General features: G+C 47.1%; 1 protein-coding gene across 3 annotated transcripts in view; it reads right to left on the bottom strand.

The window, feature by feature from the left end:
* Positions 1–15,152, bottom strand: part of ADRB2 (adrenoceptor beta 2) — a 64,215-nt gene extending 49,063 nt beyond the window's left edge. For all 3 annotated transcript variants that reach the window (XM_074960583.1, XM_074960582.1, XM_074960581.1), the window contains exon 1: positions 13,381–15,152. In XM_074960583.1, the coding sequence (XP_074816684.1) occupies positions 13,381–14,566 (1,186 nt within the window). In that variant the 5' untranslated portion in view covers positions 14,567–15,152. The remainder of the gene's footprint in view (positions 1–13,380) is intronic.
* Positions 15,153–15,394: the final 242 nt, after the last annotated feature.

Raw genomic sequence — 15,394 nt, 5'->3', positions numbered from 1 at the left:
CGCATTTTCTCCAACTCCTCAGACAAAGACAAACACCTACAAGATCTCTCTCAAGCATTCTTACAACTACAATACCCACCTGCTGAAGTGAAGAAACAAACTGACAGAGCCAGAAGAGTACCCAGAAGTCACTTACTACAGGACAGGCCCAACAAAGAAAATAACAGAACGCCACTAGCCATCACCTTCAGCCCCCAACTAAAACCTCTCCAACGCATCATCAAGGATCTACAACCTATCCTGAAGGACGACCCATCACTCTCACAGATCTTGGGAGACAGGCCAGTCCTTGCTTACAGACAGCCCCCCAACCTGAAGCAAATACTCACCAGCAACCACACACCACACAACAAAAACACTAACCCAGGAACCTATCCTTGCAACAAAGCCCGTTGCCAGCTGTGTCCTCATATCTATTCAGGGGACACCATCATAGGGCCAGCGAGAGACTGCTGAATTGGAATTCATTTGCAAACTGGATACAATTAACTTAGGCTTGAATAGAGACTGGGAGTGGATGGGTCATTACACAAAGTAAAACTATTTCCCCTTGTTTATTCCCCTCCCCCCCACACCCCACTCCCTACTGTTCCTCAGAGGTTCTTGTTAACTGCTGGAAATGGCCCACCTTGATTTTCACTGCAAAAGGTTTTCTTTCCCCCCTCCCCCCACTCTCCTGCTGGTAATAGTTCAATAGTTCATCTTAAGTGATCACTCTCCTTTGTGTATGATAACACCCATTTTTTCATGTTCTGTGTGTATATAAATCTCCTTACTGTATTTTCCACTGAATGCATCCGATGAAGTGAGCTGTAGCTCATGAAAGCTTATGCTCAAATAAATTGGTTAGTCTAGCCACAAGTACTCCTTTTCTTTTTGCGAATACAGACTAACACGGCTGCTACTCTGAAACCTAAAAAATCAAGGAGACTCTTGCACTAGCATGCACTTGAGAGAAGCAAATATTTATCTAAGGAGAAAGGACTTGGAAGGACTTTCCCTGACGCTCCTTTTGCTGCCTATACATTTCACAGGACCGGGTTGAAGCTGCAGGATTCAGCTCTGGAATTTGAACACTTGGAGCCCAGGAAGGGGGTGTTTGGAACTGTGGGTTGGGACAGTCTATAGTAAGGATCCCTGCCTTCCAGACCAGGTTTCCCTGCTGCTTGAGCCTGCCATGAAGTCAGGTGTTTGTGAGACTGCAGGTAATTTTCATAGTAACCACTGTGATGTCACATTGTCCTCGCTACAGTGACATCACTGCAGGATCAAACCTGAGGAGGAGGCAGGTTGGGGAAGGAGGGAAGCCCCGGTTCAAGCACAAAGGGATGGGAGAATTGGTGGTCATGGCTCATAAGGGTAAAATGCCTTTCTATGTAGTGTGATGTGGCTGGAAATTTACTCCAAGATGAGGTCCCACTTGAAAGCGTAGGGCTGATCCTGTGCGGTGCTGAGTGCCCTCAAAGTCCATTGAAGGTCTGGCACCAACTCAGGGCCCACCCTGTCAGGAAAGGCTTGGATCTCTCTAGTGTTCTCAGTCCTTTTTAAAACTAATACTTATCAATGAAGAAAATGATTAGATTCTGGGTAGTTGTGGTGGCTTTGGCAATGACTGGTTTTAACCATTTCCCTGCCCAAGCTGTGCTGTGCCTCTGCAAAGCCCTGCTATTATTTTTTGGGAAGGGGGAATGCTGAACTACGCAGGGCATACACAGGCCTTTCAGTACAGAAGCCCTTATCACAGCTCTATGTAGCATGAAGAATGCAAAATACTTTTCATTGCAACACTCTGGGCTGTGTTTCTGGCTGACGTTAACCATTTTGTTTCATCTCGGACACCTGCAGTGATGGGTCCCCTGGAGCAACCAGAGGAATGAGGTTCTGGAACAGCCTTCCACTAGGAGTAATGGGGGCAAGAAACCTAACTAGATTTAGGATGGAGCTTGATAAATGCATTAATGTGGGGTTGCCTGCTGTGGGGTTGCCTGAGATAGCAAGGGACTGGATGATCCAGGAGATCTGTTACAGTCCAAAGGTTCTTATGTTCTTCACCAGAAATCTTTATCTGCATGGTGCAACGAGCCATAAAACTATCATACTTCTCAAATACCCCACCTAGTTGCTCCAGCCCTGACATGGAACTACCTTCAAGGAGTTGTAGAGGGTACAAATGGAAAGGACCTATCAAGGTATGCTATTGCCATTCTCTGCCAATGTAGGATTGGTCTCCAGGATACATTTTCTAGTGCCCGGTCCCGTCTCATTTTAAATGATCTAATCTAGCAGGGGAATGCTCTCAGTATTTTACATCTGTTTCTCTGAAGTCCCGCTGGAACACTGGCACTGGAGATCAGCAACCAAATGGTTTAACAAAGCTGTAAATAAGTGCATGACAGCACCTCCTAAGGAGGCCTGTTCTGTGGCAAAAGTACATTATTCATTCAGGATACAAGGGGGCAGGGGGATGTGAGGTAATATCTTTCATTGGCCCAACTTCTGTTGGTGAAAGAGACAAGATTTCAAGCTAAACAGAGCTCTTCTTCAGGTCTGGGCTCTGTGTAGCTTAAAAGCTTGCCTCTTTCACTAGTAGAAGTTGGGCCAGATTCAGATTAAGTTGTGCTTAAATTCAGCCGGAGCTGTCCGGAGCAGAGCTCTGGTAAACATTTCCAAGCCCCAGTGTGCCTCCCATGGAGCTGAAGCCCCAAGCCCCAGTGCACCCACCCCCAGGGGGCTGAAGCCCCGAGCCCCACACCGCACAGGGCAGAAGCCCTAGCCTCACCAGCCTGCAGGGCAGAAGCCCTGAGCTCCACTCACCCTCCCCCCACCCCAGCCCAGATGCTGAAGCCTGGAGCCCTGAGGCCTCCTGCTTCCCCTCTCCTCCCCCACCCTCCCCTCTCCCCACTTGGTCCTGGAATTTTTATAGCATGGTGCAGGGGGCGGGAACGACATGTCCATTATTTATCATATCCGGGAAATAATCTGTGAGAATTTAAGCCCTCAGTTGGTCCAATAAAATATATTACCTCACCCACTTGATCTCTCTAATATTCTGAGACCAAGATGGCTACAACGATGCTGCAAGCAGTATTCATTCAAGACAGTGATATGTTGTTTGCAATGTGATCAGACAGAAGAGCAGACGGATTGTTTGAAAACCATTAGAATGATAGCCCTCGATGGTGAGATGAAACAGAGAGAAGGCCCTATCCTGGGAAGTGCTAAACACTCTCAATTCCTGCTGGATTCAGGAGATGAAGGTGCTCAGTTCCTCATAGGATCAGGCCCCAAGAGAGGAAAACCTTATGCAAAAAAGGTTATGCAAACTCAAGAAGGTTTTGCATCCTGCCTGCTAATGCATGGTTGGTGGCTTTGTTTTGTTTCCAAATCTTGGAGGATTTATCAGCAGTGTTTGGAGGAAAGTGTGAGACATACAACCAGCCAAAATGACAGCAAATCAACGGCAGAAGCAGTACCATAAATACTCTTTATTTAAACACATGTCAAACAGTAGGGCCTGTAATAAATACTCAGACTTTGTACATACATATTTTCATATATCTCTCTCTCTAGCTAGCTATAAGAACAAAAATATATTTACATTTCTTTACTCCATATTTTTATATAAACAATTGTGCAAAAATGACCTTACCAAGGACAGTAAACAAAAAACTATTTCCCCATGCACTCTCACTGGCACCAGCAATATTGCACAGGAATTCAGATATCCTTTCCTGCCACTGGGAAGATGAGAAGATGGGAGGAAAGCTGTCATTATGTTAATGGAGGACCTGCAAGCCCATTTTTGTGATTCAACAATATTCTGTCAAGGTCTGACACCTTGCAAAATATTGGTCCTGATTCTTCACTCCATTACACTATGATTCCTGTGTAAAATTGGAGTCAGAGTGGTGCATCGTGGTTATTTTGGCACGATCTTATGAATAGCCCCTGGCAGCACTTTACAGGCAAGTTGGCCCCAGGAATTCTACAGTGCAGCCTGTAGCTGCCTTCATATTTAGTACAGATAGAAACTACAGCTCCCACTATGCTCTGTCTTGATCCAGGCTGTGTTACTGAGACCTGCTGGGGTACTTCTACGTTAAAGATTAGGCTAGTTCATAGTCTTCTCTGATCCTACAGCTAATACATACGTGGACTGCTGTGCCCAAGCAGAGCCTGTTGTAGCTTCAGAGCGGCACCCCGTGCGTGAAACAGTCTGCCCTGTGCGATCAGCTGCAGCATCAGGGCCTTAAAGTGCAGTCATAGGGCTCCTGGCACGCTGCAGTGTTGGGCAAAGGTTGAATTCCCCGCTTGTAGTATCACAAGAAGTGGCTGGTCCTGTGCACTCCCTTCAGTACCCACTGGGTATGTCTACACTGCAATTAAAAGCCTGCAGCTGGCCCGTGCCAGCTGATTTGGGCTTATAGCACTTGGGCTAAGGGGCTGTTCAATTGTGGGGTGTCGACATTCGGCTGAAGCTGGAGCTCTGGGACCCTCTCACCTTGCAGGATCCTAGAGCCTGGGCTCCAACCCAGGTCTGAATGTCAAACACAATTAAACAGCCCCTTAGCCCAAGTCAGCTGGCATGGGCTGGCCACAAGTTTTTAATGGCAAGGTAGACATACCCATTATGATCAGTCATAGTTATAGGTGTTGCCATACCCACTATCACGAGAGTGATCAATTAAGGTGAGCTACTATCAGCACTCTCGTGATAGTGTGGATGGCAACACCCATTTTTTCATGTTCTCTGTGCGTATATCTATATCTTCCTACTGTATTTTCCACTGCATGCCTCCGATGAAGTGGGTTTTCGCCCACAAAAGCTTATGCCCACATAAATTTGTTAGTCTCCAAGGTGCCACAAGTACTCCTCATTCTTTTTGCTCAGTATGTGGCAGTTACTGATAACAAGGTCATGCAGGAACCTTCTTCCATCCTACTTTATAGGGGAGGGCAGTTTCCATTACACAGGAGGGGCTCAGAGATCCCAGACAGCAGAAAGTGAACCTACCAAAGGGAGAGTAAACAATGGAGGGAGCCTGCAGCCTGGGGAAATGACCCATTCCATAAGTTGATCTCATTGGGAAACAGATTTGCCAGGCTGGTGAAAAGAAGCAAGCAGAACAAGTGGAAGAGAAAGGCGAGAGAAAGCCAATCTTTCCTGTTTGCCAGCCTCAGTGTTTCTAACTCCTGAAGACAGGGCTGTTGTAACACAAGAAGGCAGGGAGATTCAGTGGGAGGATCTCAGCACTCTGTTAGCTCTTGCTCAGCATTGTCAAAATTGGAGGCCTCGTGCACTGGCTAAAATAGGTCTTTTACAGTAAGTAAGTAAATAAATAAAGGGCTTGAAAAATGTAGAGCCTTGTGACATTGCCAAGCTGGAGAGCATGGTATGTGCTCGCTCACCCTTTTGTTACCTCTCCAGAGAGGCAGGGGCTCTTTCTTGTTTCTTAACTTCTTTAAATTTCAAGCTGCTAATATTTCTGGATATTTGGTAACTAGCTCTCCTCCTCCCTTCCCCTGCCTCCGCGCCGTGTCTCAACACAGCTCTTGCTCTCACCTTTAATGTGCCCAGCACATTAGACTTCAGCCATTTAGGAGCTAAACACCTGGCCCAGAATGCATAGGAATGGGGGTAGATTTACATGTACAGTCAGTGGAACCTCAACTGTTTGCACTTGATCCTTCAGCTCACAACCTTGGCTCCTCTATATCCATCCATCCATACATGCCCTTTTGATATCATGCTACAGTATAATATGCATTGACCTGCAGTGCCTTTCGTCACTAACTTCCTATAGCAATCAGCTGTTTTCTGACTTTGGGGATATGAATTAGCTAGGTTCTACAGCATATTCCATATGTCTGAACTAAGGAAAGCACAGCTGAGAGAGAGAGAGATTCCATAGTAATTAGAGATGGGCACAGAGCAAAACCCTGCTTTCAAAATTCACCATAGGCAGAATCAAAGCGCAGGGTCCTGAACTTGTGGGAGTGAAATACAGGTGTAAAGCTGGACTTCTCCAGATCTTGAGGTGTTTGGAATTGGCCCATTACAGAAAGAGGTTTGAGCTGTGAGAATTCCCCATAACTGGGGCTCTGGATCAGCATACTTCTCATAGGTTAATTGTACACACATCAATAATTCTCTGATATTGACAATTCATCTTCTGAGGCCAAGGCATTTTACAAAGCAAAAGCTCTCCAGGAATGTCTCCAATGAAGCAAAAGACTGACACAGTGGAGGGACTCTACATACAATGTCTGCTTTGGAGGACGGAGCGAAGACAGCTCCTGAAGTGGAAAATGCAGCTACCAAAGTAAAAAAAGACTCAGGGGTCTGCAGCTACACCATTATTCTGCAACACTGCTAAAGCAGGAATTACAGCACCAAGACTTACAAGAATTCAAAGAATTACACAACTGAGCGTGGATGTTATGCAAAACTCTATTCATCCAAAGTGCAATAAGCAATAGATGGGGAGGGCACTTATCCCCCACTATAAAATATATTCACAGGGATTATACATATACATACACAAAGGGTACAAAATATTCTACTTGCCTCTGGTGCAATCTCAGTGACATGGCAGTGTTTGTGGGAGGTACAAATCAGCAGCACAGAATGTAGGCCTGTGTGTTTTCAGTGGAGCACATTATCTTAGGTCTGGACATGGTATTTCATTTCAGTGACAGTGGAATTCTCTAGGATTTTTTTTTCCACGAGTGAAAGCAGCACAATGCGTATTATATGTTCTGAGCCAGATCCTCAGCTAGTATAAACAGACAAAACTGCACTGAAGTCACTTTACACCAGCTGGGGATCTGGCCCAGAAACTTTATCTATATATACCTGTTTCTGCTGGTTTTTAGGATATTTTCTTCATTACAAAATAAATGATCAGGCAAGAGGTTTTCCTTTCTGCATTTTTTAATCTCCACATGGCAGTTTCTATAGGGGCCCATTTATTGTGTGTGTTATATTGTAACTGGTTGGGTCCATGACAGTTTCATTCTCTGAACTGTCATGTTTCTATGGAAAGTCAACAGTTTTCACTGAGCCAAGTCCAATGAGAGTTTTGGCTGAGTAAGACTGAGTAACACATGACTAAGCACCTGAGAATTTGACCTATTGTTTGGTGGATTTCCAAAGAAGTTGCTGATCCTTTCCTTCAGCTTCAGCTAGTTTGAGACCTCCACAGCTCACACCCCACCTGTGTTGACGTCAGAGAGAAAAGTAAAACCTGAAGCAATTGTCAGGTGATCTACACACAAATCTCAGGACTAATGATGCCTCCTTTACCCATCCTGTCTGTGTTGATCAGTGCCACCATATCCTGGTCATCTTCCCAGCCTTGCCTCACAGTGAATAACCTATTGCTTCCTGACCCTTCCATCTTCCAGTGCTTGGAACAGCACTGTGGTTCTGAGATAAGCCATGTCCCTGTTCACGCCTCTTCTTCCGATACACACAGCAAGAGCATTTGAAGTTTTAATACCAAATAGCCAAACAAATGTGGTCATTGACAAAATATGCACAACACTAGCAATGAGGGTGTGGCATTGTTTGCACTCAGGGCCCACTCCTATTCCCACTGAAGTCAATGGAAGTTTGGCAGTAACGTCAATGACAGCAGAATTGGGCCCTTGCTAAAGAGAATGTCACCCTGCCACTTGTGAGGGGTTGCCGTTTCCCCCCTACTTGGCCCAATCAATCTTATAAGCTACCCTATCCTGGTGTGTATCCTCCATGTCACATGTGCATGTAATTCCATTCATGAGGGTATATTCATATTCATATTCCAAACACTGACAGCGGTTGTTGGTTGCTGGTTGTTCAGACTAAAAAACACAGGAGAGGAAATCGAGAACCACAACTTGTACCTAATTTTTTACTTACTCTGGACTGCTATATAATAATAATTAATATACACACACACTGATGCAGCATATGCAACATGTAGATAATGAATGTGTGTTTACATGCACCTACTGCACTGTACAACAGCATTCTGTATCTAAATCCTCATACTACCCAAAACGAGCTTCATTAACAAATGGCACCTGATTTTCTGAGTTCCTAAATCTTGCACTGTGTCAGGTTTCATTCTGCTAGGACAGTGTGTTAATGTTTATCTGGAAAGAGGTTGTTTTTGTAGACCCGGTGACTCCCCAACAGCAATTGCATGTACCCTGTAACGTCATCACTATGTGTTTGCTTCAATGGGACTGGCTGTATTTTAAAGGCTTAATATGGGAATTGAACTGTGCACAGGATCTGCTTACAGCCTGACATCAACAGCAGGGAGCGATGCACCAGGCAACTTTCTTAAAGCAAACCCTGTTCTCTGCTTGGTGCTAGGGGGCAGTCAATGGCAGATAAGCAGGGATATCTTGGAAGTCATCTCCCATAGGAGGGAGACAGCTAGTGAAAGAGGAAGAAGCTTTCTCAGGCCACATTCTCTTTCTCTGTATATACTTTGGGCTCAGCCCTGCAGTCCTGACCCAGACAGAACTCTTTGTAATGGCAACCACACCTCCCATCCTCTGAAGGAGGATTCAAGGATCTGGCTCTTTTAGCCACTCTTCCCAGAGGACCAGGCCCACTTTGCTGGGGAGAGGGAGGAGCAGCCATTTCAACTCCTCTTCCCTATAAAATGCCAATAGTTGAGACAAGGCTTCATGGACAGGGTTCAAAATGTCTCAGAGCTGAATTCACCCTAGCACCTTGTATCACCATTGCTACCAGTGCAAAGTGAGCGTGAAAACAAAGCAGAATGGCATCGTTTACACTTGCTTTGAACTTACTTCACAATGGGGCAAATGACTACACAAGGTGCAGGTCAATGGTGAATTGGACCCTAAAGGGAATGTGGGCGCTACACAGTTATCTCTACAATCCTTCCACAGACTTCCGCAGGGTTGAACGCTCCGCATGTTTAAAGAATGCCTGGTATTTTTCTTTTAAATTTTGTTGCCATTATTTTTTATTTCACATTCCACATTTTTAGAGGCGATTTGAATCATTCCACCCCCCCCCTCCCCCCGCCGCAAATTTCTTCATTTTCCCTGCACACACACACTTTTGTAGTCTCTGAGCTCGCATCACCTTGGCGGAAAAGCCATGACATGGTGGCCCCCCTTTAACTTGCAGATACTCCTTTGCAAAGTAGCACAATAGTGCAAGTGCATGTACTGTGACTGCAAGGTCTCCGCTATAAATAGTCCCATTTCATTGTGTTGCATGGTGTCTGGCTTTGTCTTTTAATTTGGCCTTCTCCTTTAAGGACAACTGTTAAAGGTGCAAAAGATAACGCAGCATTGTTTTTGTGGAGATTTGCCTTAGCATTCTTCTAATTTCACAGATGCAGTGAGTCTCTCCGTTAATCACACTTCACAATTGGCCCCAAGCTGCAGGAAGGGCTGTCAGAAAGCCCCATGCATTTTGCTCCAAACTCTGCTGCAGCATGTCCCTCCCGGTCACCTCTCTTGAACCTGACGGCAGGCTTTTTACTGTCTTAATAACCACCTTGCATGATGTAAACACTAATCCCAAGCATGACTATGCACAAATTGGAAGGTTTATGAAGGTGGTTCGGGCTACATATGCTTACTAGCTGCTAAACTAAGTGCTTTCTCCACTTGGAGGGTAGGTGAGTGAGTTGGGCAACAGGAAGAAACACTGTACATTCTGCAAAGAACAACTCAGCATACCTTTTACCAGTTTGGCCGGGGAGGGGGCTCCGCTACTTAGTTACATCCCTCTGGCATCTGCAGTTAACAGACACAACAAGAGATCTAACCTGAAAGAGAGCAAACTACAGATTTCTGATCAAGATGCAGAGACTTTAGCTTGTAAGAAATCAGTAGGCAAATCCTCACCACTCACTTGACAATCTCTGCAGCAGGCCTCACTTGAAAGGATAACGCTTAGGAGATCGAGCTTCCTGACTGCTCAGCAGCTCCCAGGAACCACAGGAAGCTTCCCCAACTATGTGCCAAAAGTATTTTCAATACAGAAAGAACATAAGGCGAAGCCAATCTATGCTTTACATGGACAGCTTTCCAGGAGTTATCACAAATGATTTGCAAAGGCTCACTCAGAAATTCATTGGAAATACCAATTACAGTCAGTGACGATATTCTTGGTGGAGAGTTTTTTCAAGGCAAAGGCGTGGGTGTGCGGTGGAATAAATGCTGAGCTTGGGAGCAGCTCACCATTTGAAAACACCACGACTCTTTGCATTTGTTTTTTTGTTTTGTTTTCTCTGATATTTCTTCCCACTAAGACACTGTTCCAGGAAACTCCTTGTTGGAATCCTAGGGCACAGGTCAAAACAGTCTTGGTTGCCTAACCCATGCCTGACTCCAAGATTGACCAAAAGCTATTTCAAGCAAATTAGTCAAAGCTCAAAGCAGTTCCCTAAGACAGCACGCCTGTATTAACAGAGTGCAATAACAAAGCAGCAAAATAGAAACATACCAAGATATTAAGCATTCAGATACTGTGTTGAGGGATCTGGCATACAAATACATAGAACAGATTGGAATGGAAACGTGTCACTGCTTTGTAAGGGACCCAGTGTGTGATCTTCCCCCACCTCAGTCTTTTTCCGTGTTTTGAAAGGACCCTTCTCTTTCACATTCTCTTTGCAGCCATGCTGCACCCTTTTAAAAAAATGTCTACGTAAGCCTGAAGGAAGAGTCCCGTTTTCTGATCACTGCTTCCTGCATCGAGAGGCTGCTCTGCTGAAGGGTAACAGTCTCCTCTCGCTGCCCCACAGGTCTCTGTACTCCTCCCCACCCGCACCTGTCCACTTGTGTCTGAGTATTAGCTTCCCATCTGACAGCCCCGGGGGGCTTGCAGCCAACATGAAGCCAGGTTTGCAAACCAGGAACAAAATGTAAAACCTGCCAAGAGGGAAAGCTAATAAATAAAACAGGGCCAGAAAAACAAAGACTGATCTAGCCTTCCATATCCACTGTCTCCTGAGACCAAACACTCTCTGAATTAAATACACCTTGTTATTTTATTTTAAAGATTGGGAAAACCTTTAGCTAGAGGAATTTTCTGTGATTTTTAGCAGCACACAGGACAACTTTCCAGCTACCTTCTCTGGGAAATTTACACTCATAGTCTTCTACATTCTCCCAAATTCCCCAGGCCTGTTTCTTTTTTTTAATGAAAAAGTCCTATAGAATTGAACAGAGAACATTAGTTTATTTGTTTCTTTAAATCAGCCTTCCAAATTTAACAGAAGTATCTCTCTTGTATAGAATTCTATAGAGCGATTCTATCTCCCCCTACAGAAATTATCTGGTTTCCTTTAAAAATCTAAAGGTTTGATGGTAATTTTAAAAGCACCCGACAGAACTTTGTTGGCTTCACCCTTGTACAATTCCAGAGGACTTTTCCATAAACAGGGATTTGTCTCAGACCCTCCATCTGAGGCTAAAATTGATTCATGTTTTGACCGCGTGTTTCATTTGATTGTTTTGTTTTGTACATGAGAAATCATGTTCAAGACCTGGTTTATTGGATGTGGAGGGGGGATTTCACTGTACAACAGCCTGGGGTGGCCTGGCTCATGATACGGTGTTCCTGGCCCTCATGAGATGGGGGACACAGTCAGAGATTACACAAAATGCTTTATAAGAGCACTATAAAGGGCAGACTGCCAGCCCCATGATCCCCTTAGCGCTGGGACTCCAGCGGGGGTGTAACCACCGTTGAAAGATGGGAAGACTAAAAGGGGAAATTTCAGGAGGGGGAAAATACAGCCCAGATGAATTCGCTCAGTGACCCCCAAAGCCCATGATTTAGAGCTTAAGCTCGCTCAGACCGGAGGGGTACAGCTCCGAGCACACTGAGTGCTTAACAAATAATACAGAACATAATGACCCAGATCAAACCACCCTTTATTTCGCAGGTCATTGCCTAAGAGCCCCCACTGCGTGTCCTAGCCTACTCCACGCTTGGACCTCTGAGGCCACTGAGACCCAAATAGACAGGGGGAAAGCGCCTCTATTGCGAACACGGCCACTGAAGTGGCGTTGAAATGTCTTTAGAGTCCCTCTGTAAACGGAACGAGCTGTCAATGGGAACTGCTCACGGGCCACTCCCTGAGCTGAAACCTGTTGGAACCTGCCGAGCACTGCTCTGCCCACCTTTCCAATCAGTGCTCGCTCGCCTCCAGGGCAGAGCAAGCTCAGCCACGGGGTGGTGGCAGGGGAATCAGGTTCAGTGTGGCCAGAAGGGAAGTGCTAGTTATCGTGTTACAGCCCTTGCTGAGCTTCCCAGCCGCCCCCGCTCCCTGCTTTTGGATGATGTCAACTGCAGAACCCTAGTGCTAACAACTTTATAATTATGGGCTTAATCCTCATGAATTCCGCTGGCATTTAGGCTCAGACCTCTCCACATGCCAAGAGGGAACAAAGATCCCAAGTGAAGAACACTATTAGCGTAGGAAGCCTCTAGTAATGGGGAAAGGGGCTGGTTTCTTTAGCATACGCGGACATTGCCCATTAGTTTCACAGCCAAGTCTTTGGGATTTAAATAATGTGCAGTAATGAAAATGTGACCATCATATTTGTGTGGGTGGAAGGGAAGCTCAGATCTCAAAGGAAGGGCAGTTGAAAGGTATGTTTACTGCACTAACATGAAGACTGACCAGCTGAACTGGGATTAATGGGGATTTGGTGCGGGGGAGATGAGCCATTCCTAGCAGAACTGAGTATGAAGTCATTAGAGCATCATTTAAAGTTGTCACCATACTTTTATACAGTGGACAGGAATTTGGACAAACAGGTGCAGTGAGGTCATCCTTACACCAGTATTCACTGCACAAAGAAGTAAACTTCAGACTCGATTCCCCCAAACGACGGCAAATCGAGCCCTGACTCGTCCCTGAAGTAAAGGCTCCATAGACAGGCCTATCATCTTCCCCTCTGATGGGAGACAGCCCACTCACCAAAGAGACAGGAGTCCTGTTAGGCTTGAGGGCAGCAGTTACGTGCTTATTATTACTAGATCTCTGAGGTAGATAAACACAAACACCACAATAGTCATCAAGTCTTCATGGGATGAACCTCATCCACAGTCTTAAAATAATCCCCGGTGCATATAAATATGTACTTGCCCGAGGATTTTGTACATCCTGCAAATAAACAACCCCCTCCCAGCCCTAAAGGGGGCACTCCCACATACTTGTATAAAGGTTGCTAGTTTTAGTTCTCTTGCAGTTACTACATTAAAGGCGCCTTTTTCATTGGACTGGGTTATTTTTGTTTTTGGTAAAGGCTCATCTCTCTACAATATGCAATCGTGTGTGCTATGACTGATGCTCTGGGACTCAACGCAACCGTTCAGCACAGTACCTTTACAGTGCAATAAGTCCTCACTGGCAGGTGGCCCCGCTCCATCACACAGCAAGTCACACGTTTTGTCTTGTCCCAACTGATATCCATCGTCCTCCTCGTTGAAGTCACTTTTCCCGTTGCTGTTGGAATATCCATTGGCGTGCATCTTCAGGGCAGATCGCCGGAGGCACAGGAGCTCCTGGAAAGCATACCTGAAGTCCGGGCTTCTGCAGTAAATAAGGGGGTTGAAGCCGGAGTTGACGTATCCCAACCAGTTCAGGAGGATGTACAGGTAAGTGGGGATAATGTTGTCCTGTATCACGTGCACGATGTTGACTATGAAGAAGGGCAGCCAGCACAAAGTGAAGGTGCCCATGATGATCCCCAAGGTTTTCAGGGCTTTGTGCTCCTTCAAACAAAACTTGGAGGTTCTCCTGTGACTTGCTCTCCCGTTCTGCTCCTGCTGGTGGTTGTTCTGGTTATGAAACCTCCTTTCACATTTGTCTATCTTCTTCAACTGCTTCTTGGCTACCTGGAAGACCCTGGCATAGACGAAGACCATGACCACCAAAGGCAAGTAGAAGGAGATGATGGAAGAAGCGATGGCATAGGCTTGGTTGGTGAAGAAGTCACAGCAACTCTCATCTTTGTAACACTTTTCGGCTACCGGGCCCTCTGCTCTGTACCAGTGCATCTGGATAGGCAAGAAAGAGGTCAAAACAGACACCACCCAGACCACGAGGATGACAATCCTGGCTTTGCTCTTGGTCAGCAGGCTCTGATACTTGAAGGGGGAGGTGATGGCGAAATACCTGTCCACGGCAATGACGCAGAGGGTCTCGATGCTGGCCGTGACACACAGCACGTCTAAGGAGGTCCAGAACTCGCACCAGAAGTTCCCAAACTTCCACTGCTTCAGCATGATGTGGCTGGCTCCGAAGGGGACCACGGCCAGCCCCATCACCAGGTCGGCGCACGCCAGGGAAGTGATGAAGTAGTTGGTGACGGTCTGCAGCCGCTGGAACTTGGCGATGGCGGTGATCACCAGGATGTTGCCAAAGACGATGGCCAGCACGATCACAGACATCAGGATGCCCATGCCCACCATCCAGACGTCTTGCGACAGGCTGGAACTGCCCGTGTCCTCGCTGCTGCTCACATTGACCGCAGCAAGCCCCGGGCTGGTGGGACTCACCGATCCCATGGCTTCCTACCCGCAGCAGCGCACGTTCTGCGCTCTGCTCCCTGTTGACATGCAAGCCTCGGGCGGCCCCGCGTCCGATCCCCCGCCGCACAGCGCCGGGGCTCTTCGCAGGCAAGTCTGGGACAGGCCGATGCCCACTGCGCAGCGCCGGCGCTCCGCTCGCGCTCTTTACACGCCCGCTGCCTCCTGCGCTCGGTGCCCGGTGCGCCTGGCTGGTGCCCTGGAGCAGTCACACGCGCGCTGCAGGAGATCCAAGCTGGCCCCCCGAGAAATGCCGGCGGTGGCTAGGCCGGGCTGGGGGCCTCTTGCAGTCAGACTTGTTGACAGACTGTTTGGTGGCTAGGGATTTGCATTTGTTTGTTCACCCTTTAGCCTGCTCCCTCCACTTCTGCAGCTGCAGCCTGGGCAGCTCCTGCCCTGCCGGGAGTCTCGTCTACAAGTGTCCTGAGCCCGTTATGTGTTGGGGAGCTTATAGGAACACCCAGCCGTGACATCAGGCAGCCCCCAGCCAATGGGCTGCTAGCAGGACACACACACACACACACACGGCTGACAGTGGTGCCGGTGCTCCTGCTGGTCTGTCCCCTAGGGTGGTTCTCGCAGCTCCAGTCCCGGCCTCTCCCGGTGCCGTAGTTGACGGGGGAGCCTCCACTTTGATCCGCTGCAGCCTGCAGACGTCCCTCTCTCCTCACTCCCCCAGCCCCGGCCACGGGTGCTTCTGGCAGAGCTCGCAGTCAGCCCGGATGGCTGCTTGCCCCGGTCGCATCTGCCTCTCAAAGCAGGGCGCTCCCTGGGAACACAGCCCGCAGGTTGATCCCTGGCTCCAGG

This window comes from Natator depressus, chromosome 8 (assembly GCF_965152275.1).
Source record: "Natator depressus isolate rNatDep1 chromosome 8, rNatDep2.hap1, whole genome shotgun sequence".
Classification (NCBI taxonomy): Eukaryota; Metazoa; Chordata; order Testudines; family Cheloniidae; genus Natator; species Natator depressus.
The sequence above is the reverse complement of the archived record's forward strand: the minus strand, read 5'-3'. Positions and strand labels throughout refer to the sequence as shown.